At 41.2% G+C, this 27,231-nt stretch overlaps 1 protein-coding gene across 3 annotated transcripts in view; it reads right to left on the bottom strand.

The window, feature by feature from the left end:
• The window catches only part of LOC111218630 (histone-binding protein RBBP7), a 30,944-nt gene extending 7,360 nt beyond the window's left edge, over positions 1-23,584 (bottom strand). The window contains exons 1-8 of one of the 3 annotated variants that reach the window (XM_022741033.1): positions 23,364-23,584; positions 22,729-22,873; positions 13,145-13,290; positions 10,974-11,147; positions 10,771-10,886; positions 2,975-3,135; positions 578-704; positions 371-448 (exon numbers count right to left, since the gene is read on the bottom strand). In XM_022741033.1, coding sequence (XP_022596754.1) covers positions 371-448; positions 578-704; positions 2,975-3,135; positions 10,771-10,886; positions 10,974-11,147; positions 13,145-13,290; positions 22,729-22,873; positions 23,364-23,379 — 963 coding nt within the window. In that variant the 5' untranslated portion in view covers positions 23,380-23,584. Of the gene's footprint in view, positions 1-370; positions 449-577; positions 705-2,974; positions 3,136-10,770; positions 10,887-10,973; positions 11,151-13,144; positions 13,291-22,728; positions 22,874-23,363 lie in introns of all 3 variants that reach the window. The other 2 variants (XM_022741024.1, XM_022741042.1) reach the window with 2 other exon arrangements.
• Between the last annotated feature and the right edge of the window lie 3,647 nt (positions 23,585-27,231).

Below are 27,231 nucleotides of genomic sequence, written 5' to 3'. Positions count from 1 at the left end.
GTACACCACTACCCCAATCTGAATAGGACTAAAAGTGTCCATGTTTTTTTTTTTTTTTTTAAATCAGGGTGATATTTAATTTCTCTTATTTCTTTTGACTAAAAACTTACTTTAAAATCAGCATAGCCTTTCTACCAGAGATGCTTTGGGTACTCTGGTGAGGTGGCAAAGAGGAGGTAAAGAGATACAAAGCAGAGCAGGTCCTCAGGGTTAGACACAGGACTGTCACCCAGGAGACTGGGGTTTGAATCCCATCATGTTTATTCACTTACTTCCTATTCTTAAAATCAAAACAAAGATAAAATTCACTTGCCTTCAGGGCTTCTGTAAGATTGTGTTTGTACAACACATGGAAGCATTTTAACCTTACCTGGAAAATTTCATCTTTATGGGACTCAAAAGAGTGGAGCTTGAGTTTCAGGTTTCTTAGATCCCACAATGCAACAGTCTGAGAAACAAAACAATCTTTGCATTAAACATTCATCCCTAAGCTGTGCTTTTTTAGCCCCAGTACATCATTATTGTCAGCCTAAAACTGACACAATCAGTCAGAGTTCAGTGTGTGTGCTGCTTCTACCTTATCAGCAGAACCAGTGGCCAGAATGAACTCGCTGTAGGGGTTGAAGCTCAGACAATTGACCTCAGCAGTGTGAGCATCCACCGAGTGGCTGGCTTTGGATGTGTTGTTGGAACGAGTGTCCCATCTGGTGGAGGATAGAGGGTAAGAGGGAGCACGGACATAATACACACTCACTGGGCACTTATTAGGAACACCTGTACACCTGATTATTTCTGCACATATCCAATCAGCCAATCATTTGGCAGGAGTGCAGTGTATAAAATCCTGCAGGTACATGTGAGGAGCTTCAGGAAACATTCACATCAAACATCAGAATCTCAGTGACTCTGACTGTGACATGTTTGTTGGTGTCAGACGCTGGTCTGAGTGTTTCTCAAACTGCTGATCTCCTGGATTTTCACTCACAACAGTCTCAAGAGTTTTTACTCAGAATGGAAACAAACAACAAAAACATCCAGTGAGCAGCAGCTCTGTGTTGATGATAGAGGTCAGAGGAGAATTGACAGGCTACAGTCACTCAGATAACCACTCTTTACAACTGTGCTGAGCAGAAACCTTCAGAGTGAACAACACGTCCAACCTACAACCGCAGAAAAACACGTCAGGAACCAGGCCACAGGTTGGAACTACCCAGAATCAGAGTGCTGTTCCTAATAAAGTGCTCAGTGGGTGAATATTTAATACACTCGACAAGTCTGACATGTTAATGTTCTGTCTTATCTCTAGAGCATTCGTTCCTCTTCATTAGACATCATTAGTTCACTGTAACCATGTTAATGTAATTAATCTGAAGGTCCAGGACCTCCAGGATATGAAGCTAATGTTAGCTCAGTAGCTAATGTGGAGAGCTGTTAACAGTAATTTAGTGGTCATTCATCATCATTAGCTTTACCATCACCAAAGGTAAACGACATGTATACATGATGAATATTTTAATTAGTGTACTGTCTTTAATGTCAACTAAAACAAATTCACTCTGAGGTTATCAGTGAATATCAGAGAATGAATTCAAGGTTATCCAGGTCTTTTCCAGGACCATGTCCTGGTGTCTGTCCACCTGCTGAAGCTCAGGAGAAGCTGTTGATGCAGCAGGACAATGACCATACACATCAGAGTAAATCCACCTTCTGGTTTTTACTCAGAATGGAGCAAAAATAAAAGCATCCAGTGAGCAGCAGCTCTGTGTTGACGACAGAGGTCAGAGGAGAGTGGACAGAAAGGCTACGGTTGCTTCTTTTGCGACATGGTGTAATGGTGGTGAGGATAACTCCCATCCCACACTATTTCACAACGTCACCAAACGCTATCTTTTCTTAGTTTTGATTGAGATACCCCTAGCGGCAGAAGTTACGGACTGTGAGTTACTCAGTGCATATATATACACTCACACGCTGCATGATGGATAGTCGCATACTTACAAAACACCCCTATATTACACTAGTATTTTTTAAATCTCCCAGTAAACCTAATAGCATGAGTAGCATACACAGTCTCCAATAACACAAATAGCACAGTTAGACACTGGGTAAATAATTTTTTTCTGTGGTGATTTTAAGGTTGCTGCATGATAAAGACGCTGACAGACAAGACAGAGAAGGAGTTCTTCAGACCATCGGGGGAAAGTGAGAAATATCCATAAATCTGCTCTTGTCATTTATTCCCATGATGCTCCCCTCGGGTCGTGTGCACGCAGGCGTGAGTGAGATACTATGGTTACCGCAACAATCCGTGTGTCTGTTGCTCTGCAACTTTCTCATGATTCAACAACAGCTTTTTAGGTTACTGCTTTTACAAAAATCATGAATGTAATTGTACCTCAATACTGAAATCTAGTGATATGATTCCATATTTTTGTTTTACATAATTAAAGAAGAGGAAGCCTCAGAGTCTCCTTCATAAAGAAATAGGCAAGATTTGAAAAAGGTGCAACCAAATCATGGCTACAACCAGTGAAAAAGTTAGTCTGGAGCCCTGTCAGAGTCTGAATCCATGAGTGACCGTGCCTTGTGTCAACAGTCCAGGCTGGTGGTGGTGGTGTGATGGTGTGGGGAATGTTTTCTTCTTAATACCAATCAATCACAGTCTGAATGTCACAGTCTATCTGAGTATTGTTGCTGACCATGTTCATCCCTTCATGACCACAGTTCAACTTCTTCTAATGGCTTCCAACAGGATGATGCTCCATGTCACAAACTGGTTTCAACAACATGACAGTGAGTTCAGTGAACTTCAGTGCCCCCTTCAGTGCCCTACCCGTTATTAGTACAGTGTTCCTAACAAAGTTCTCTGTGAGTCAATTTGGTTAGAAATAAAACATGAAATTAAGCATCTTTGACATAAATATGTTCTTTCCATTCAGAAACACCAGACTACTCAGTAGTAGAAATCACTTACATCATGAGTTTCTGGTCGTCGGCCACAGAGCCAAACAGGGATTCATGGAGCAAATGCCAGGAAACATCCTCCACCACTGCTGTGTGGCCAGTGAAGATGGTCTTGGCATCCACGATCTTCCCTTCCTTTGGGCCGCTCCCAATGTCCCATAAACAGATGGTCTGGAGAGGAATGATAGGGGAAGCACAGTGTTGGTGCATTTTCTCATCCCCTTGCTACATTGATCTGCTACAAGCTGAGAAAACACTGCATGGCAGAGCACAGACACAATTTGTCATCACAATGTATCACGTTTATCATTGTGTCTGGTGTCAGTTAATATCAGGTTATCTTAACCCTGTAGATGGCATTTAGCTACTAGTGCTGAGAATTTTCTATATTGAAACAACCCAGTCCAGTAGTATAGGTTAAACTACAATCTCCTCCTGGTTGTTTCCTCCACCAGTGTTTCCTCTACATTCATTTAGCAGTGGCGGCCCGCCACTGCTAAATCATAGCCGCCATGCCTTCAAATTTCTTTTTTTTTTTTTATTGTTGCAAATGCACCACCGCCACATCTCTCCACCTTCACAGCACAGCCTGTGTGATGATGAGCGCAACAGCGGGGGGAGGGGAGGAGAGGGGAGGGAGGGAGTGGGGTGGCTGGGGGATCCTATTGGAGTTAATTACTCGCGAGAGCGCGGCCTTGAAAGTGACGTCACGTCAGGCACCAGGTCAGAGTCAGAGAAGTGTAGTCGTGAGGAATAAGGCAGCGAACTACCGGAGAAAAGGTAGACTTATTGGCCAACTCAGTGACACTAACTTGGGTAAACTAATTGATAGCATTAAGCTAATATCTACACGTCATTATGTATAAACTGCTGACTGCATTTTCAGATGAGCTTGTTCAGATACTTCTCTAAGAAGAGAAAGACAACAGATGAAGAAGACGCTAGTCAGGTAGCCTATCATAAGCCTTTTACTGACTCGTAAATGATGATGGTTAGGTAAAAAATAGTATTTTAATGTTCACACTTGTAATCAGATGTGACAAATAAACTCCTCCTCCTCCTACAGCAGCTCCTCTCTCATCTCCATACCTTTACTCATGTTTTCTACATTTTTCTATGTTCTGTAATATCATTTATTTTATCACTTGTTGGCTAGTTTTAAATCATTCAGAAGCTTCATGTAGTTTGATTACTAAAGTCTAAACACTTTGGAGTTATACTATTTTTTTTACACAATGAATATAAATGATGTAGGTGTCCACACACTTAATAGTGCCCCTCGCCTCCGTCAGGCAGTGGCCCTTCAGTCTGGAATGTGACTGCGGCCCTCTCTGCCCCCACACCTCCATCAGTTTGGAAAGTCAGTGTGAACTGTGAGAGAAGAGACAACAAAGGACTTCCTAACAGTTTATTGAAAATACTGTGTTAAACCGCAAACATACAATAAATAGTGCAGTCACATTAAATTACTAGAATGATCCGACATTTTGGATGGGATTCCATTGGGATGAATAAAGTTCTATCTTTTCTTTATCTTACAATTTTCAGTCAGGAGGCCGAGCTTCAGAACAGCTTCTGTCTGGTTGAAGGTAAAGGTCGACATCACAGGCACTTCCAAGGGGTTTTTGTTTGCTTTCCCTCGGCATCCTTCAACATGCACAGTAGCCTTCATCCTGCATTCACTTACGAGCTCAGCCCAGAGACTGGCACATGAACAGCACTGGTGGTCTTTGCAGAGGTCTTCTGTGTGTGTGCTGTGTTACAGCACACAACTGTTCATTTAACTCCATCATTAAAGCCCGTCTTGTTGTATGAGTTCTTTGTGGAGGATGAAGGTATTGGTTGAAGGAATGTTCAAGAAGTGAAGAAAGTTTCCTGTACCACTTCAAGGATTTGTACTATGTTTTATTTAATAATGGATTAGCTGGTCTGACAAATCCACACCTCCCATGAGCTTGTTGCGTTCCATCACTGGTAAAGGGCAGGGAAAGGACTATGGTCGAGACTCCCTGTCTGGATCTCCGTCTTCTCTGCACTGCATCCCCAGTGTGGTGGAGCAGACACCTCTCATGTATCTATCCACTTCACAAAGAGAAGAGGATGATTCAGAGCTACTTTCCTCTAGGTGATTTCTTTGTCAGTGCATTGGCAGCAAAAGTCATTGAAAGGTTATGGGCTTATACAGAAATTGTACACGATATCCAGACCCCAATTGACTTCTGTCCATCAGTGACGTGACAGAGTCAAGAGAGTCCCTAGCCTGTGTGGAAGTGGTTCTTTCCACAATGTATCCACTGCTGCAGTGTGCAAATACAAACAACTTGAAACGTGTCATGTCAGTACATCCTTAGCAAGGCACCATAGTTGATCTACAACAGGACTTCAATGGGGCTGATAAATACCTTATATGCAGATTTGACCCAGGACAGTCTGTGGTTCTTTTACTCTTCTTTGCATTATTCACTCTTTAGGTAGGTGGGTAGGACTCCTGCTAGGCACAGACCCAGCTTATTTGACCAGCTGGTCCAGTTTCCTTGTTTTCATGTCTGACATGCTGCTGCCCCAGCAGACTACAGCATAAAAAAGGACACTGTCCACCACTGACTTATAAAACATGTGTCGCATTTCCCTGCAGATGTCAAAGGACCTGAGCCTCCTGAGGAAAAAGAGCTGGCTTTGCCCCTTCCAGAAGATGGCATCTGTTTTCAAGGACCAGTCCAGTTTACTGTCCAGGTGCACATCTAGATATTTATAAGTGTGTACTACCACAATGTCCTTTCTTTCGAATGTTGACTGATTGAAGGGTGGGCCTCGAAATCCGAAAGTCGATGACCGTCTCCTTGGTCTTGGAGGTCTGAAGGCCATTGTCAGATCCCTGTCAGAACTCCTCTTCCTGCCCATTCCTGATACACACCCCAATAGCTGTGTCATCCGAGTATTTCTGGATGTGGTAGGTCTCAAAGTTGTACTTAAAGTCTGCCGTATAGAGGGTGAACAGGAACAGAGCCAGTCCCCTGTGGAGACTTAGTGCTGCTCATTGTCCCTGAGACATAGTTACCCAGCTTGACGTACTGTGGTCGTCTTGTCAAGTAATCCACAATCCAGGACGTGAAGCTGTTTTAAAGAATGGGGGGTTAGATGGTGTTGAATGCATTTGAAAAATCAAAGAACATAATCCTAATGTAACCACCTAGCTCATCCAAGTAAAAATGGGCCCAGTGGACATGTAAATGACGGCATTCATAGTCATTTATTTCAGCCGGTTGTCCTGCTTTTCCAGGACGTAGCCTCTTGAGCTTCGCCCTCACCTCCTCCACTGTAAAGGACAGGAGACTTGACCCCAGTGTGGAGGGAGGTGCAGCTGCAGTGTCATGTTGTGAAGGAGATGCCATAGGAGAAGCTGCAGCTGAAGCAGTGGGAGAGAGAACAGGTGAGGCTGTGTCAAACCTGTTGTAGAACAGGTTGAACTCATTGGCCTTGTTCACATCACCTGATGTTGCCTGTCTGTTCTTCTCTTTATAGCCAGTGATGGTCCTCATCCACTTCCACATCTCTCAGGTGTTGTGCTGCAGCTTCATCTCTACTTTCCTTTTGTAGACCTCCTTCACCTGCTTTAATCTCCTCTTCAACTCATGTTGCACACACCTAAACTTCTCCCTGTCTCCATCCCTGAAGGCCTCCTTTTTCTGGTTGAGGAGGGTGTTGATGTTACTGGTGATTCAGGGTTTGTGGTTTGGAAAGTAGTGTACAGTCCTTGCTAGCAATTCAGTGATACAGAACTTAATGTAGTCCGTGGTACATTCAACTATTCTATGAAGGTCAGTGTCCTAGCTGTTATTGTTTTCCTGTGACTCCAGTACATTCCAATCTGTGCACTCAAAACAGTCCTTTAGAGACTCACTGGCCTCTGGGGTCCAGTTCCTGAGTGAGCGGGTGGTTACAGCCTGCCTCAGTACATAGGATTTTTGTAGGAAGGCTGAAGAAAAACCAGATTATGATCTGATCTGCCAAGTGTTGGTAGAGCTGAAGCAGTGTAAGCCTTCTGGACGTTTGCATACAACATATCCAGTGTTTATTTTCCCTTGTGGGACAGTCAACATACTGAGTGAAGCCAGTCAGGTGAGAGGCAGGAGTGACATGGTTAAAATCCCCCAATATTGCAATGATGCAATGCATCAGGGTGCTGGGTCTGTACTCTCTCAACAGTCTCGTGAATGACGTCACACACGACTGCAGGCTCTGCTCGTGGTTGAATGTAAACAACAATGGTGAAGATGTGAGAGAATTCCCTCAGTCCATAGTACGGTTTAAGACCAACTGCCAACAGTTCAATAATCTGACAGCAGATCTTCTTTACTGTGATATGACTTGGGTTGCACCAACTGTTGTCGTTTAACTAGGTCTCCATGAAACACATGAGACTACACTCATGATATGTTTGCTGATTCTCACAAGTGCCTCCAGTTCATCACACTTGTTAGCCAAGGAGTTGACATTTTCCATGATGATCGATGGTAGAGAATGGTTATATCTCCATCTATTAGCCTGTAGTTTATCCCTGGCTCTGCATCCACAGCTTCTTCAGCTCAGCCGGTAAGGGATGTTTAATTCCATATCTGAAGCACTTTAAAGCCACGAGTTTTTTCTTCATGTACATTATTTTCTTCATCTTCAGACGAAACAACAATGCAGAATAAAGACGTCAATCAACAAAAATACACTAACTATACTGAAAAAAAAAAAACTACAAGCTACGAGGACTTGCTGCAACTTGTTGTGTCCAGTATTTGTCCCTTGACATCACCTCTGATGGGAATAGATGTGACTTTCCCCCCAGCATTCAGTTATGTCATCCAGTTTGATCACAGCCTTCTAGAAGATCAGAAAGAAAGAGATCACATAAAGAAACCACAACAGTGGTCACAGTCACACTACTTTTTACCTTACAGGTGCAATATTCTCCACATTTCCGTAAAATAATGAATAAAAAATATGTGAACAGTTTCCCTTTCATCATATGTTCAACTATTTGTTAAAGTGAAATATCTAAGATATTTAAAATTTTATTTATACATTTAGCACTGTGAGATAATTTCACCTTTTTTTCTTTCTAGTTTTAATAACTATAACTAAAATATTACACAACATGAACCAATATATTAACAGATAAAATAACTCATCGACTCTGGACATCAGTGTACCACAAATAACAGAATGACAATTTTTAATTACACTATCACTTCAGCTTACAGGGAATGAGTTGACTTTGCTAGCTGCCTTGTTTACATGATACAGTTTCACAGTCTGCTGTGGAGAAGTTTCAGCTGTAGAAAGTGATACTATTAGCAGAGATGACAGAGGAAAAATAATTCACTTACTGATCACTAAAATCCTCCAGATTTGGGATCGAGTCGAAGCTCAAACTGCTTACATCCGAGGAGAAGGCGAAGTTATCATCGCTTCTGTACTCCATCTTCTTCAGTCGGTGTAAACAACCCAAACATGTGGTCTGGTTTATAAGAGTCACATTGGGTCTTTTCACGTTTTCTTGCTTTGAATAGACCCATTCACGACTGCTGAATTATTATGCCTTCATATGAACGATCTCTTTGTAAATGGGTGGACAGTCAACAGCTGTTTTTTTGACTCAGAGACTGAGATGTTCATGTTCGACTTTTTATTCCCCTTACATAGTTCTACAAAACAATTTCATTTTCTAACTATATACACTTTAAATTAGACTGTTGAAGGTTTAAGAAAATATATTTTAATGTTTCTAGGACAAACATGGAGTTTCTGAGTTTGATCCCAGTGGAGATGTTGAGGTGAAAAGTTAAAAGGTGATTGTTTATACCTTCAACATTATCCATACAGTGAACCAGTTTCACAGCTCCACATCCAGTTGTGTAGTAAGGATCCCTATTTTCTTTGATTTTCCTCTTCCTTTCTTCACCCACCTCACTTCCTTTTCTTTCCTTTCCTTATCACCGATTGGCTTTTCTTTTCTCACCCTCCACCCCTCATTTACCTGATAGAATTCACCTGGGCACTAGAAGATTATTTAAGGGCTTCACCCCACCAATTCAATCTTTTTTCACCTTCAGATGGGGCGGCAGTTTCTGGTAAGAAGTTTGTTACTCTTTTTTTATAATTTATTTGTTAGTTTCAGAGAACCCTCTTCATCCTTATTTGTTTAATTAGTATATGAGACCTTTTTGATTTGTTGTGCTGATTTAATCTTTATATCCTGTCAGACCCCACAGCCCATGTGTGTCTTCCTTTTTTCATGTTGAAATAATTAACTGAGAAATAAATCTTTGTTTGATTGTATATATGTTTGATGGCCTTTGTTTATTCATCCTGCATCCTGACCCGATTTCCATGGCGATAGTAAATCAATTCTGAAGCTCATACTTAACATGGTCCTTCGAGCCGGAGCCTCACTATTGTAATGGATTCACAGCCATTAGATTAAACTCTTCAACGATCTGGTCGTGACACTCGACCACCTACTCATTTAGAAGATTATGAAGTTCAATATCCTAGAGTTAAATGTGCTGCATGTCAAACAAAATGCATAAGTCAACCAGAATGCCCGCATCACCAGACAATAGACACACATGGGTTTCAGCATGAGACACAAGAAGAACACAGGAGACATGAGCCTGACAGTCAAAGGGGAGATGACAACTGATTTGACTGATCCTGTGCCTACTGATCAGGTTGAAATCATGAAGGAACTTTTAGTGACAATGAGGGGTATTCAGCATCTCATGGATAGATAATCTACTCCTTCCTCCTCTAAATATTCATTCAAATCTGGGTCCTCTACATGGAAGAGCCACCCAGCAGTTTCTCAAGCAGAACAGCAAGCTGTTCAGTTTCAAAGCGTTAAATCAACACAACAGCAATCATCTGCCTGTCCACCAGAGATCAGCCACCATCCTGTTGCTGTTGCTTCTGCTAAACCCCATTTTCCTAACTTGTCAATCCTTGATGCTGCAGTTCCTTCACCTGGTCTACTAAACTAATCATTTCTTCACAAGACTTGCTACCTTATAGTTTTGCTGCTGCACCACCAGAGGGCCACCCACAAAGTTAATGTGTTCAGCCTTTGAATCCTCCAGCTGAAAACCCTATTCAGCCTCTTGTTTCCTTCTCTTCCCAGCAGGGGCAGTGTTGTCCTCTGAGACCCCAGTCCCCTACTTTTCATCACCCCTAAGAGCAGAGACTCTTGGCACACACTACTGGCAAAACACATGTAAGTTTGAAGCCCCTCCTTTCCAGACCTTACTAGAGAGTACAAGTACAAGTACAGGATCCTGCAGATGGCACTCAGTAATCTACAGGACATCAACAACAACATCATCAACAAAGCATTAGCTCTGCTGCTTATAGGCTTGGATCACATCCATCTTATCACTCCTATTTCACCAGTCAGACTGGGCCCTCCTGAGTCACCAGCAGCTGTGAAAACCTGTCTAGGATGGACACTTGGAGACTTTCAATCTCACAGACTTCCTCTGTGCCTGTCCAATGTTTGTTTACATCCTTCAGTTAACCTGCAGATGAATTGTGCCACCACGTCGAAAAACTTTGGAAACTCTATGCTCTCATCAGAGACAGCTCAGACACTCCTTGACAAACTGAGAACTACCCTCTCAGCAGGGGGGTTTGAACTCTGTCAAGGGGCGAGCAATGATCCCTCTGTGATCAGCCATCTACCATCCCAAGCAAGGTCTTAAAGCAGTGAACTTGAATAACAATAACAATAACCCAAGGTCTTATCAGGTTTTAGGGACTTACATGGTCATCGGAGGCACTGAGGAGGTTCCCGCTGAGGTTGGGATTCCAGGAAAGACCATATCCTTCTTTCTGGTGACCTTTGAGCCTCAGGTCAGGACTACACTCCCCACTCGGATCTGAAACACACAAAACATACGGCCTTCACCTTCATGTGTGATTCACTATGTGAATGAGAACATCATGAGGCACAGCAGTGATCCAACCTGGCTTAGGCGGGTGCTTAGTGTAGTCAAAGACCAGCACGTCAGACGTGGGAGTCTTGGTGGCAATGATGAAGGGATTCTGGGGCATGTAACGGGCTCGGTTCACCTCCCCCTCGTGGTTTATCTTGATCTCGATCTCTATTTTCCCGCTTACTGAACCGAATCCACCAAACTCTGGCGAGAGAACACAATCAGAGCGTCATACATCCAAGGTAGGAAGTGGACACCAGACAGTTGACAACTGCAGGTTCACCATCTATTTTACCTGGGATGCATAATTTATTTATGGCCAATAGATAATTGGCTGATAAATAAGAAGCTGTTATTGTTCTGATAATGTAATTTCAGTGTGATAACAGAGCCTTGATGGAGCAGGGACACACTCCAGTTCTGAATGTGGATTTCTGTCTCTCTCTGCTGTTTGTGTCGATGCCCCCCTATATTTCATTCGACAATGATAATGCTTGTTATCTATAAATGCAACACAATCTTATGTTAAGGGAAACACATTTAATAAGCAGAACATTAACATAGAGCCAGTGCAGACTACAAGACTTCTGCCATGATGTGCCTGTCCCAGACTAATCTTTTAGATCTGAAACTGAAACCTGAACAAGACCTCCATTTGGGTCGGTCATGACAGGTCTTCTAGTTCAGGCATATCTGACATTGTTAGCTGTCTCAGTCAGTTTTCAAACATGACCAAAAACAAGAGTATAAGTGCTTGTACTGTATGTTCATCAATAAAAAGTTATGGTCCAATATTAATTAGTCTACATATTTAAAATAACACTAATAATAAAAAGTATTCTTTATTGTAGGGATCATGGTGGGAGCTCTCTTAAAATTGGCGTCCCATCCATCTTCTGTTGCTTATCTAGAGCCGGGTCACAGTGGCAGCAGACTAAGAAAATTCAGATGTCCTTTCCCCTAAATCTAAGGGAGAAAATTCATTTACACTGTTGATCTCATTCTTTTTGTCACCACCCAGCTTATGACAACAGGTGAGGGCTAGAATGCAGATCAACTGGAAAATCATTTGAAGACATCACCCTGGACTCAATCAATAATGAAAATTAACATTAGTTGTAGCCCTAGTATTCTCGTCTGCCCTGGATAAACAATAAACCAAGGCTTTATCAGGTTTTCACCCAGCTCATGACCATAGGTGAGGGCTAGAATGCAGATCGACTGGTAAATCAAAAGGGCAACAACTCAACACTAGTTAATATAAAAATGGTGTTTCTTCTTTGCATTTTTAAGATTTATTGTGTGAATTATTATTTCAGTATCGCCATTAAAATATAATTACCAGTTATAGTCTCTGAAATTTGGAGCACTATATTTGATCTCTCATGTTGGCAGAGCTACTGTCTGAGGGTTCTTTTCCATCACATAATCACTTTGCCTGGACAGTGTTATGATTAATAGCTATTGAGGCCAGTGCATGTAGACATCCACTGTTAAACATGGAAAAATATACTTGTCACATTTTTCATTTTCTAATTAAAGACAGCAGCTATGTGTGAATGTACTAAAGCTGTTAACTAGTACAACTTCAGAGCAGGGCTTGACAGCAAGCTGAAAAGGAGAGAAACTGAGCTAACAGAAGAGAAACCAACAAGCAGTGACCTTTGCCCCTTTAGTCTGACATGTATTCTAGATTCTGTGTGTATTGAAGTGCAGACTTGGAATTTACCTCAAAATTGTTCAGTGGCCATATTAACATACTTATACATACATATGGCAACAAGGAGCATGAGCCATCAGCACACCTACACCCAGCAGGGTACCCATCTACATACCTGCTGGAAGACAGAATAACACAGTTTCAGCACATGCGTTGAATTGAATATGATTTCAGTATTTACTCAATTTATTCCTTCACTGTGTAAACCAGTTTCAGACAAAGACAACAACCTGGCCTTTTCGTTTAAGGAACTGAACGCTTGATGGTATAAAGTGAACATCTTTGAAATGAGGACACGGTGTGCACTGAACAGCTGTGACCCTTCCTTTGCCAAACAAACATTCAACTGTACACTTGTTTGTATACTGCTTCTCCTACTTCTCTTTTCTTGCACAGACATTCTTTATTAACCAAATGTTATGATGTATGTGAAAAGTGTTCTACTGCAGTACTCCTACAGGATGACTCCTGGTATATTTACCTCCTTTCTCACTGTCATAGTGTGAGGCATCAAACTGGGCATCATCATTCGGTACCTGGACACTGGCAATCACGAGGTGGTTCTGCTCATCTGATGTATGGGTCCCTAGAACCAGCCTGTGAACAGCATAGTCCTTCCCCTCTGGCCTGCAGAGATCCACAGTAATTACATAAATTCAATCTGTACTCAGCAGCACGAATAGCTTTGTCTTTCAGTTTAACAGAGCAGGGATTTAAGTAGGGAAACAACAAATAGTTCTCATGATTCTTCATTATTCTTCTTCTTGTCTACCTGCCCCCTGACACATATAAAGAATTTTCAAATATAAAATACTACCTCTACTATGGCTTGGCTGAATATGTGATGTGATGTGGTTAATGTCTATTGACAAATGTGCATCCATATTGCAGAGTATATCTGTAAGGTTGTATTTGTTTTGCATGTGTGCAACTTTGGTTTTAAGGATGTTAAGAATGTCAACCTTGGGTAAACTGCTGAAAAATGTGAATCTTTGCATTTTGATAATGATGGTCCGGGAGAAGGAGCAGCCACTTTGGATGAGAAATTTCCATGGTTAACAATGACACATAAGAAGGCTCATTTGGGAGAACTTAAGAAATTATAATTTCAAAATGCAACAGCGAGTCAAGATGTGACACATGTCAGAAATGTTGGAAAGAAGAAGCTAAATTGGACATTTCAGATAAAGCTGATTCATTCGTTTCAATGATGATTAATGGTTTAGGACCGCAAGAGGCATACACTTTAAAGTTGTTTGCTCCAGGTGTGTTTTCACTGAGCCCTGCAGAGTTGTTAAAGAAAACAAGAGAGTTAGATGCAATTGGACTATTTACAAATTCTAAGACAAAAATGCAAGCTGTTCAGTGGAATCTGATGAGCAGAAGATAATGTGATAAGAAGCCATAATCGTGGTCGTGGATATGATCGACAGCAATGGGATGTGTCAGATTATAGACCTAGTTTCGGACATTCCATTCAAAGAGGACGTGGTTATGGTAATATGCTATATTGGAGGGGACAGACGCACCCCGCAGATATGTGTAGTTATTTTTGGAGGTTTGGTCACTTGTCTAAAGATTGTGAACAGAGGATTCTAGATCAGCAGCTAGAAAGACAAGGAGACAGAGAGAGAAAATCCAGTTCAGGATTATACTACTTCACCCCCTCCATTGCAAGCCCCGTTTCAGGCTGGACACAGACCCGCTTCCTTCATGTGGAATGCAGGATATAACCCATAGGGAGACCCACAGAGGGACACGGATAGTTGTTATACTTATATCAATGTGAGTGCAAGTTTCTGATATACCTATACAATTACAAAAATCTAATTTAAAAAGGTAGCAGGAAATCTGATTCCTTTTTTGATAGATACAGGATTTATTTACATTCACATATTGTAATTGTCAATAGGGATTCAGAAGGTTGAGCATGGTATATGTTGCCAGTCCAACAGTTCACGCAGCCGCAGTACAAGCACATTTGTCTAAATTGGTCTTGCCTGGTTCATCTGCGTTACTACAGTATGTGGATGATATTTTGGTTGCATCAACAACACAAGAGAATTGCATCAAAGGACTCTTGCCTTGCTAACTCATCTGGCCACAGGTGGACAGAGCATTGCGTGCAAAGCTCCAGTTTTGTCAGGACTCTGTCCATTATCTGGGATATGTTCTGAAAGATGGTTGTCGGTATCTGCCACTTGAACGAATCAATGCAATAAAGGAGATTCGGAGGCCAAAAACAAAGAAGGAAATGCTTTCCTTCTTGGACTGTGAACTATTGCTGGGCATGTTCACTGGAATATGCTACATATGAGGCTGTGTTACGTGCTGCTACATTAAAAGAGACTCCTCCAACTATTCAGTGGACTGAGGAAATGAGACATGCTTTTCATCATGTGAAATATATGCTGTGTTCTGCTCCAGCTCTGGGCCTGTCAGACTATAAGTTGACTGTCCTATCTATCTATATGTGGCAAAGGACGGAAATGTGGCTGCAGCTGTGTTGGTGCAGATGCATGGGGAGAGACCGAGACTAGTAGCCTATTATTCTAAAATGCTGCCATTAATTGTTAAGGGCATGGTCTCTTCTTTGCGTGCGGTGGCAGAAGCGGCAATAATGGTAGAAAAGGCAAAAACTTTTGCACCTGGACATCCCATGATTCTTCACACTTCTCATGCAGTAAATATTATTTTGTTAAATGCAACACATGACTAGTCAGAGACGTAGTAATTATGAACATATTTTGACAGGGATACAAAATATCACCATTTCAACAGCAGCACATACTAATCAAGCTGTGCACTTCAAGGCATTACTTTAGGGTTAACAGGAAGAAGATGCGCATATTGATCATGACTGTAGGGAGTTATCCAGTATTAGAACAAATTTGCAACAAACACCATTGGAAGAGAATGACATGGTTTTGTATTGTGGTTATTTAGTTGTGAATCTTGCAGGGAAGGGCATAAGAGTAATTTAAGTTACAGGCAGTGGAATTAGTCGCATTGACAAGAGCTTGTTTGTTAGCAGGAAATAAAGCAGTAAGAATTTACAGACTCTAAATATGCCTTTTCAACGGCACATGATTTTAGCATTATTTGGGAAAACAGGCTTTGTGACGACAGCAGGAAAGCCGATTCAACATGTAGGTCTTATTATTATTTTTTATTATATGAAGTGTGCAGGACAGGCTATGGAAGATTCATCTGTCGCTCGAGGCAGTAACTTAGCTGATAACTACTGGTTTGTCACCCCACGAGGTATTAGTGGGGTGATTATTTTCTTTGGGTGTTCTAATGAATAAGATCTAACACAATTATTGGAAAAATAATGAGAACATGTCAAGAACTTATACTCTGTTGTATCCAAGTATTTATCGATAGGTGATTGACACTGCCAGTACCAGCAGAAGAGGCACTACACCCATTCCAGCAAGGAGACGCTACATGTTGGTGAGGAGCTTGATGATGACTGCTGGGGAACCAAGGTACAGGACACCAGCTCAAGTCCTGCTGTTAATAAGAACGGAAATTAAGGTCAAAGGTCAGCATCAATGGGTCCATGCAAGCAGAGTAAGGTGGGACCAAATGCAACAGTCGAGGAGCCAAGAAGAAGCAGTGGACCTAGGACCTCAGAGAAGCAACAACACAGACTGGAACAGATGAAGAAGAGCTGCTGCAGCTATAACTCTTCTAGTTTATTATCCGAGGACGACGTACCAACACAATAAGTGGATTAAGATCCAAAGAGGAAAGAGCAAGAACATAGTTCAGAAGAATAGAACTCACAACAATATGGACTATTTATATGCTCATCTTTCACACTATGATGTATATTCACTCATTCATGTTATTGTGTTAAAAGGAAAACATCAAAGAAAGAATTAATTGGATGGAAGAGAATATGTGCCCAATGCAAACCTAAAAGGCAACCGCCTAAAGATGGCTGGAAAGTATTTCTAGGGGTCATAGGGGATTTTCCCTTTCATAGGGTTTTTCGCCCCTATTTGCATTGAGGAATTTTATGTTATATAAGTGATGTCTAATGTTATTTATATATATGCTTGAGTTACTGAACATATGTTAATCAACATGTAACCTCAGCCCCTGAAGAAAAAAACTTAGACAGAAAAAGGGAGGATTGTAAGGTTGTATTTGTTTTGCATGTGTGCAACTTTGGTTTTAAGGATGTTAAGAATATCAACCTTGGGTAAACTGCTGACCATTGGGGTGAACAGGAAGTCAAAGGATCCATTACACATCTGTGTTTTATGGTTATATTGTTGTTTGTGGGTTTATCTACATCCATCAGAGATTTAGTGATGCACCTCCTTTTAGGAGGGTGGAAGTAATAAAAGTGAAACATAAAGGTAAAGGTCTCAAGGTTATCAGATGTTAATTACAAAACCCAGAACAACATACTATATAAGCAGTTCAAGTCTTGTCATTCAGTGAGAGACTTGGTGTACCCTGCACCAGATCTGTCCTTCGTGCACAAATAAACCAGCCAAATTGAAGTGTTGACTTGTTCGTCTGAACAATAATTTCTCGGTCACAAGAAATCATCTTTTCAATATCCAACTACTCAATAGTTTCAGTTGATTGTTTTCCATCTTGCATTAGTTCAGAGTTGAAACTTAACCTTGACTGAGATATTAAATCAGGCCTGGCCAACCCGCGGCTCCCGAGCCGCATGCGGCTCTTTGTCGAATTTTGTGTTTTTTTATGGTGCGTGCATCTGACGCAAATGACTTGGCGGAAAGAACCGTTGAGTAGTGTAGGCCTACCAAGTTCGCTCTCAAAATGGCAGGGAAAAAATGCACAGCAAAACGAAAATATGAAGATGAACACAGGACGTTTTTAACAGAGTGGGAGAGTTTTTTTTTTTTGTTGAACGTAATGGCAAGCCATTCTGCCTTATATGTCAGGTATTATTAGTGCATTTCAAGGCTTCAAATCTTCAGTGGCACTTCAGTTCACTCCATGCTAACATCGACCAGGAATTTCCAAAGGGGACTGAACTTTGCAAGCACAAATTGGTCACTTTGAAAGGTCAGGCAGAAAAGCAGACACAGTTGTTCCAAAAATTTATGAAGCACTCAGAGACCGTAACGCTTGCATCGTATCAACTTGCTTGGAACATTGCACGGGCTAAAGAGCCATATAATGAAGGGGATTTCGTCAAAAGATGCCTCAGTGACATTGTTGAAATCTTGTCTCCTAAAAACGACAAACTAAAACGAATAGTATCAGACATCCAACTGTCCCGCCACACGGTTGAACACAGAATATCGGACATTAACATGGCTATTGAATCACAGTTGCACTCTGACCTTCAAGCCTGTGAGTATTTTAGTGTCGCATTGGATGAGTGTTGTGACATACAAGAAAAGCCTCAGCTGGCAATATTTGTGCGGTCTGTGTCAAAAGATTGTGTGATCAAAGAAGAACTCCTTGATATTGTGCCATTAAAAGACAGAACCCATGGCACAGATGTGAAAGAAACAATGATGGCTGCATTTGTGAAAGCAAATCTGCCCATATCGAAACTAACGGCGAAAGCCACGGATGGAGTGCCAGCCATGATCGGATCTGTGAACGGGCTTGTGGGGCTGTGCAAAGCTGACCAAACTTTTCCCGAGTTTTGGAATTTCCACTGCATCATCCACAGGGAGCAACTCGTGTCTAAATCATTGAATTTAGACAACGTCATGAAGCCTGTGATGGAAATCGTCAATTACATCCGCACACATGCTCTTAACCACAGGCAATTCAAAAATCTCATCGCTGAGCTGGACCAAGGCCTTCCAGGTGACCTGCTGCTGCACAGCACTGTGAGGTGGCTGTCAAAAGGCAAGGTACTTTTTGCTTCTTTGAGCTTTTGGATGGCGTGAAACTGTTCATGGAAGAGAAGGACAAGCACTATCCAGAGCTCTCAGACCTCAAGTGGATTATGGATCTGGCTTTTTTGGTCGACATGCTGTGTCACTTGGACAGACTGAACCTGACCCTGCTGGGTAAGTCAAAAGTACTGCCTGACCTGGTGCAAAGTGTGTTTGCGTTTCCCAACAAACTGAAGCTGTTCAAGACGCATATTCAGAAGAGAGATTTAACGCATTTTCCCACTCTGCTAAAAGCCAGCGGGCAAGTCATCGGCGCTGTCCTGAATAACCAAATAGCCAGATATGCAACAATGGTTGAAAACCTGCATGAAAGCTTTGTGACCCGGTTCCGTGATCTTCAACTGAAAAGGCCACAGATTACATTCCTCGTCGACCCGATTAATGCGGAGACGGTCTGTTTGAAAACCCTGCTGGTCACAGATGAGGCTGCGGCTGTGTTGGAGATGATCGATCTTTGTGAAGAGGACCAACTGAAACCTGCTTTGAGAGAAGGGACCATTGAATTCTGGAAAAGTGTGCCAATGGAAAAGTACCCAAATGTCAAATGGGCTGCGCTTAAGATATTGTCAATGTTTGGATCAACATACGTCTGCGAGTCTGTTTTTTCTACCCTGAAACACGTGAAATCAAAGCATCGATCTGTTCTGACAGACACACATGTGAAGGAATTGCTTCGAGTGGCAACAACTGACTATAAACCAGATTTGAAAAGGATTGTTGAGGGCAAGGAATGCCAGAGGTCCCACTAAGCAACATGCATGGTAAGAGAAAAAATGCTATTGTAAATTATATTTTTGTTTGTAGACATGAACTGAACATTGAACTGAGAGTTTGTTTGTGAGACAGTGCACATAGTGTTCATTGTTGAAAATGACTGGCCTTTGGTCTTACTTCTGTGAGAGTCAATTTTTGTCATTATCATGTTGATGTGTGACATTTACAGTAAATCTGGCTCTTTGCTGTAAAACAGTAAAAATTGTGGCTCTTAGCCTCGGACTGGTTGGCCACCCCTGTACTAGATCATAAAAATGATGCATGCATATGGACACATGGTAACATGCAATGTGGTTATCTTTTCCCAAGCTGCAGTTTATAAACACTGTTGCCCATTGACAATTAACAAACGTAATAAATAGTAACAGGGGGAAACAAGTTAGCCCCGCCCCCAAATTTGAAAACTGGTCGGTACCACTTTACAATAAGACTACCTTTGTAAAGAATTTATGAGTGGTTTATAACTAGTTTATTTATTAGCTTGTTAACACTAACATTTTTTTGGCATTTTTGCCTTTTTATTGTGATAGAACAGTAAGACAGAGACAGGAAAGTCAGGGAGAGAGAGAGGGGATGACATGCAGCCACAGGTCGGACTCGAACCCATGGCCTCTGCGGCTAGGACCAAGCCTGTGTAAGTATGTTAATCAGTGTTTTGCTATCACACTTTAAAATAACTAGCTCAAAGTTCAGTTCATACAGATGAAAATGAACTGGTTCATGTTCATAGTTCATTTATTAAAATTTTGAACTAAGTAAAGAGATTTGTGGCTGATTCAGAGCACAGACGGGTTCGTGCAGATAAAGGCATAACGAGGAAGGTTTCTGCCAGACAAATTCATCGGATTAGGAGAGCAGGTGCTAAAATGCCATTACAAAGCAGCAAATATTTGAAGCCACTGGTGCCTCTGGAGTCCCGCGAACCTCAAGGTGTAGGATCCTCCAGAGATTTGCGGTTGTGCATAAACCTGCTATTCGGCCACCCCTAAACAATGCTCACAAGCAGAAACGGTTGCAGTGGGCTCAGAAATACATGAAGACTAATTTTCAAACAGTCTTGTTTACTGATGAGTGCCGTGCAACCCTGGATGGTCCAGATGGATGGAGTAGTGGATGGTTGGTGGATGGCCACCATGTCCCAACAAGGCTGCGACGTCAGCAAGGAGGTGGCGGAGTCATGTTTTGGGCTGGAATCATTGGGAGAGAGCTGGTAGGCCCCTTTAGTGTCCCTGAAGGTGTGAAAATGACCTCGGCAAAGTATGTAGAGTTTCTGACTGACCACTTTCTTCCGTGGTACAAAAAGAAGAACCGTGCCTTCCGTAGTAAATCATCTTCATGCATGACAAAGCACCATCTCATGCTGCAAAGAATACCTCTGTGTCATTGGCTGCTATGGGCATAAAAGGAGAGAAACCCATGGTGTGGCCCCCATCTTCCCCTGACCTCAACCCTATTGAGAACCTTTGGAGCATCCTCAAGCAAAAGATCTATGAGGGTGGTAGGCAGTTCACATCAAAACAGCAGCTCTGGGAGGCTATTCTGACATCCTGCAAAGAAATTCAAGCAGAAACTCTCCAAAAAAAGTTCAATGGATGCAAGAATTGTGAAGGTGATATCAAAGAAGGGGTCCTATGTTAACATGTAACTTGGCCTGTTAAGATGTTTTTGATTTAAATAGCTAGATTTCAGTAAATATGACCTCCTAATGCTGCAAATTCAACAAATTACCATTTTTGGTTCTTTACAACCTATATAATGTTTTGAAACTCTCTTGTGCATAATAATTTGGAACAGTGCATTTTGACTTTTTTATTTTTGAAAAAAAATACTGTTATCATTGGGAGGTTTGTTCAATAAAATTTTAATTATACTCTAACGGTTGATGACTTGAAAATTATACTGACTGTCATTTGCATCGACTATTTAGGAAAATCTGAGAAAAATAACATTTGCATAATAATTTGGAATGCACTGTAAAGGCCAATAGTCTTTTTCAATAGAACATCCTTCTACCCATCCATCACCAACCTAAAATCATTGCCACATCCAAATAAATATAGGACTGAAGAATCACAGACATGAGTTACATTTAAAATCCGTATATAAATATAATCCATCTGAGTCTTCACTTGTTTGCTAAAACTGCTTCAAATGCTCAAACAAACTGGCTTCAGCAGTAGTAGATGCGTCTGTACCGTCTGTTCCGCCTGTTCCGCTAGAACCAGCCAAGCTGGGCCGTGTCTATGGAGACGTTATGTGGCGTGCTGTAAAACTGACATAAAACGTGAGCAACGTTCACTCTCGCTGGAGTGAACGCTGCTCACGTTCACATTCATCATTTGTAAACTCTGTTCAGAGTTCACAAAAAAATATGAACACGTTCAACGAACACCGTTCATTGAATGCGTTCGTGCACAACACTGATCTTAATGGTTAAGATAATTGTGGCAGATCAAATGATCACATCAAATGACCAGATACTCTAAGGCTGTGGCAGTGTTGTTTACCTTCCTCATTCTAATCACAGCTGTTGATCAGATTGTTCTGCACAGTGGAGATTAACATGGAGATGCTTTTTGCTGCTTGGTCTCTTGTTTAGTAATTTAGCATTACAGGTAGAACACAGTTGATAATCTTCCTTTACTTGCTGAACTGCTCATCCATTCTTGTCCCACTGTTCACATATCTGTGATTCTCCATCCATCCATCTTCATGTTTCCTCTTCTCATTTTTACAACCATTTATTACCAGTTACAAAAATGTATAACCGGTGAAAAGAGTCTTATTGTACAGTGTGAAACACACCATCATTTCTTAATGAGTTACTATATGGCTCCTTTTACCAGTCATAAATAACGGTAAGTCAATAGTAAGATTAATGAGTAGCAAGTATTCTACTACTGATCTTGCCAAATAGTGAGCCTGCATTACAGTATGAAAACTGTTATAACTTGTTTATAATTGTTTGATTATTTATAAAGTGTTAACCAAATTAATAACCTAATAATAAACAATTTATAAATCCATTATAAGGGTAGTCCTATTGTAAAGTGGTACCATGTGTTCTTATGTATTCTTATATGTATGTATTCTTCATGTAGTATTTGGTAATGCTTGTCATTGTGATTTGTGATTTATTAGAACCATAGCTCTATCTAATCCTGGAAACTTGTGTAGATATAAGCATCCATAATTGATGTATGTTAGATGATGATGCTTAACAACTCAACTTTGTCACAGGTTGCAGAAAAACTTCAGGTCACGGGGAGATGCCAGGGAGCTGGGGTCCAGTGGACACTGGAGCACCTTGACAGATATCTGTCAACATTCGTGCTTAGATTTAAACTATGTGGTATAAGCAGTAAAATGGAGACAAAACAAATACCTGCGGACATCTGGAAGCCACTGGACAGTCAGGCTGGGCCACTCTAGTGCATGAGTCATCACTAGGTCATACAGGAAAGGTGTGTTTTTCTTCCAGATCTTGTACTCTTCATTGATGACCCGCTCCTCCACTGCATCGTCATACACTTTAGCAGAACAACAGTTTAAGTTACAGGCAGCTATTGTGTATTCTTCCTCATTTACACATACCAGAAAGTAATTTTCAGTTACAATTACGTAGTAAGTATAGCCAGTCTGGGAGTGCTGGTTAAAGTGACTTTCTCAAGGATCCGAAACAGACAGGACAGCCCTTACATGTGTTTTGCTCGCTACCATTACTGTGTGTTTTGGTGAAGGGGGTTGTGGTACCTTAACAGTTCAGTTTGGTGGATTTGACTCACGGATAAATACTGAACTTAAAGAATGGATGTTAGACATGAATTTCTCTAAAAACTAAAAACCAATAACAACTCACAGGCTGAGTAACGCCACCGAGCCTCCTGACAAGACTTTACTAAGCTAGCATGTCATGCTAACACCCATGCCTGGGTTAAACGTCCGTGATACGCACACAAAGCGGCAACACGAGGAAAACGAGCCAATGCTTTATACGTTTAGTAGTTCTGGTACACCTACCCTCTTTATCAGCCATCTTCAAACTCTGCGCTGTGTCACGATGCTCGAAAGCAAAGAACCAAGTAGACGCTGGTTTCGTTAATTCTGCAGCTGCCCAGCTAGCAGTGCTTTAGTTGTATCCCTGGTAAACTAGGCTTCTTTTCAGCGCCGAATTACTCAGTACGGACTGCGCACGCGTTAGTGCGCGAATACCAACGCGGGCCATCACTGCGCACGAATAGCGCAAACTGCGCAAACGAGGAGATTTTACTCAGATTGGAGCAACAACAAAAGCATCCAGTGAGCAGCAGCTCTATGTTGATGAAAGAGGTCAGCGGGGAATGGACAGAAAGGCTACAGTCACTCAGATAACCACTCTTTACAACTGTGCTGAGCAGAGACGCTTCAGAGTGAACAACACGTCCTACCTACAACAGCAGAAGACCACATTAGGTTCCACTTCCTGTCACCAAGAATAGAAACCTGAGGATGCAGTGGACACAGACTCACCAACACTGGACAGCTGGTCTGATGGATCTGGATTTGTGCTGAGGCAGCAGATGGTAGGGTCAGAGTCTGAATCCATGGAGCCAACCTGCCTTGTGTCAACAGTCCAGGCTGGTGGTGTGATGGTGTGGAGAATGTTTTCTTCTTAATACCAATCAATAATGGTCTGAATGCCACAGTCTGTGTATCTGTGTATTATTGCTGTACATGTCCATCCCTTCATGGCCACAGTTCACTCTAGTGACTAATATCCTGGGTATAGTATCACTAATGTGCAGAATGTGACGCAGATAGTATGCAGAGTCTGACATATTTTGTCCATCTTTATATACAATGTATGGTCAATAGTAATATTTATGGTCAGGGAAAATACTGGTTGCATTGTATGTGGTGAGAAGTCAAGAGAGTCAGCTAGCATGGGATAGCTAATGCTGGCATGTGAACTGGTAGCAATTAGCATGGTAATGTATGGTGTTATGGTATTAGTTCAAGTGCGTTCAAAAGTACAGCTGATATATGGTCCTTCCTGTGGCACCACCTTCAGGAAAAACTTTATATTTTTGTCCCACTGGTGTCCACTAAGTCTGGCAAAGTGTGTCCATTTTACACCCAGGCAACACTTTAGTTTTGTGGTGTGTGATGAGAATTTCAGAATTTCTATGCATTCCAATTATTTTATTTTGTAAAAGTCTCCTCCATAAACAGCAAAAACAGTTTACTGTAAATTACAAACCTTGAAAATCCAAAACATGTTCCAAATATGAGAATAACAAAGGTTTCAAGGGAATAAAAAAAGCATGAGTTTACATACAGAAGTTGTCTTATTCACCAATCATCAAAAAATAAATAATTCTTTATCTCAAGACAAAAATAGTGGAAGCAAAGTAAAGGCAACTGGCACAAAGTTAAAAGACAAAGCAGTGTGGTGTCATCAGTCTAAGTAAACAGTAAGAGGGACAATGACAGGTTTGGCAATTTAAACTGCATTATCACACTGCATGTTGTTCACAATGATTCAGATGAGAAACCACCTTCATAGCTCAGTGTCCATAAAGTTAATGTGGTTCTGCTTTAGACATAGAGACAAGGCAAAAGAAAAAAGTGGATTGTGTATTTCTTCTACCTCCAAACCCACACATACCAACAAGTATCTGATTTTAAACTAGGAACCAATGAACACTTTGATAAAAGAATGATCTGGAGAACAACAGCAGAGCATGCCACTATAAAAAGCTTTGAAATATACAGTGATCTATTTCACAGATACACAGAACAGATGTATCACTTCTCCATATAAAGATGAGCTGTTACCTAGAGCAGTCCAAGTAGAATAGTGGTCCTATATTCTACAACAAAAGTAAAATATACAGATATAGTTAACATTGAGTTACAATGTGTAACCCAGTTGTGCACAACACTTCATACATTTATCTATGTTTTTCCATTCGTCTTTTTCTGGTTACATAAAAGAGTAACATAGCGTGATGGATAATCTGACAGTTACCGAATATTCCATAATTAGCCCCTTCTATAATTATCCTTGTAAAAAAGCTATTTAAAGCTATAGTGACCAGTACACTGCAATACCCAACATATATCATAGACAATAGGAGAGTATGTGGAGGTCTTATCAAATGCGTTTGTACAGAGTGACAGGTGACCATGAGTGAGACGGCACAGATGGATTTACACAGGACAGTATAAATACTGACTGATGGCTATCTACACTGTGACTGTGGGAAGAACACGAGCCACCTCAACCCCGTTTCACCTGACCTGAATGTGACATGCAGTGTCAAGTTGGTATTATACCATATCACATACAGAGTAGAGATGCACCAATGTACCATTTTTATTGTGACAGAGATTCCACAAACCCCTGTAAAACTGACTTTCTGAGTAGGGCTGAATGATTTGGGAAAATAATCTGATTGTGATTTTTTTTTTACCAATATTGCGATTGCGATTTAATATGCAATTATTTTTTAGAGTTCCTTATCTTCTGTATTATTCAACAAACACAAGCAATAAATCATTATATATTATGACTAACACAATATTAGATAGATTAAACATAAACTGTTCTTTCTTGTAGGCCAGGCCTATATGTCATTATGAAATAAGATGATGCATGAATTGAAATTAATGACATATTTTTATTTAACTACTTCAATCACAGTAGTATATTGACCGATTTGTTTACAGCCTTTTAAGTATGTAAAATTGTCCGTCGTTATGCAGACATGGGTCTCTTCATGGAGATCCCAGCTGGTCAAAGTCTTCATTGATGAAATGCACCGTAAGACTCTGATACGGCTCTGCTGTACGGCTTGACCAGATGTCAGTTATAGTAGTGAAAAACTCGCTGTTTTCAGCTCCGCTGTGACTCTCATCTTGCATTTTTTTTACATAGCTCCGGTATGACAACCTGGCTAAAATATGTGTGGGAGGGCATGCTGTACCGCTTATCCAGTGTATTTATCAAAGCCGTAAACCCAGGATTGGTCACCATGCTGAGAGGCATCATATCCTTCCCTATGAACTCTGTAATTTCCCCGTGCCGTTTTGAATTACGTTCATATGGAAGTATGCTTTCAAACATTTTGGTCAGTGATCCTTGTCGGTGGTATTTGGCTTACTTGATACATTGGTGGTCGGCATTTTAGCCATGTAACTATCATACATGACTTTGTTGTGCTGATACAGGTTAGTAGTGTTGCTCCGTGACGTAGCAACAGTAGCAAGGCAGGTTCTGCACAATACCTGACACTGTGCTGCACCTTCTTTTTTAAAGCCGAAATAGTTCCACACAACCGACATACTGCTCCTCTTTGACACTAAAGTTTCCACAGTGCCAGGTTCTGTCGAGCCTGAGGTCATTATACAACAGGTCAAAGTGTAGCGTGCCAAGTTGTTGCTCCCTCTTTTAGCCGATTGCTCTACTCTCGCTTGCATATCTCGTGACTAGAGTGTTATCGCAGCCTTAGCAGTTAGAAAATCGCGTTTTATCATATCGCGATATTATTGCAAAAGCAATTAATCGTTCAGCCCTACTTCTGAGCACATATAATAAGTGTGTTTTCACATGTGGTCCTTTTTAAACGAAACAATCTCAGTCCTCTTAAACTAGACAAAAAGTGTATACTGCTCAAAGAAAATAAGGGAACACCAATTAACCAAGTCAGTTAAACTTCAGGGATATCAATCTGTCCATTTAGGAATTACAAGTGATTGTAAATTAATTTCAGCTGCTTTGGTGTGAATGAAAGTGGACAACAGGTGCAATGGAGAAGCAAAAGGGAATGGTTTTACATGTGGTGGCCACAGACAGTTGCTCTATCCTGATCCTTCCTTAGTGATTCTTCTCTAGACCGGTACCTGC

The sequence above is a fragment of the Seriola dumerili genome, unplaced genomic scaffold, assembly GCF_002260705.1.
Source record: "Seriola dumerili isolate Sdu_G_001 unplaced genomic scaffold, Sdu_1.0 BDQW01000003.1, whole genome shotgun sequence".
Classification (NCBI taxonomy): Eukaryota; Metazoa; Chordata; class Actinopteri; order Carangiformes; family Carangidae; genus Seriola; species Seriola dumerili.
Note: the sequence above shows the minus strand (reverse complement) of the source record. Positions and strands in the feature narration are given on the sequence as shown.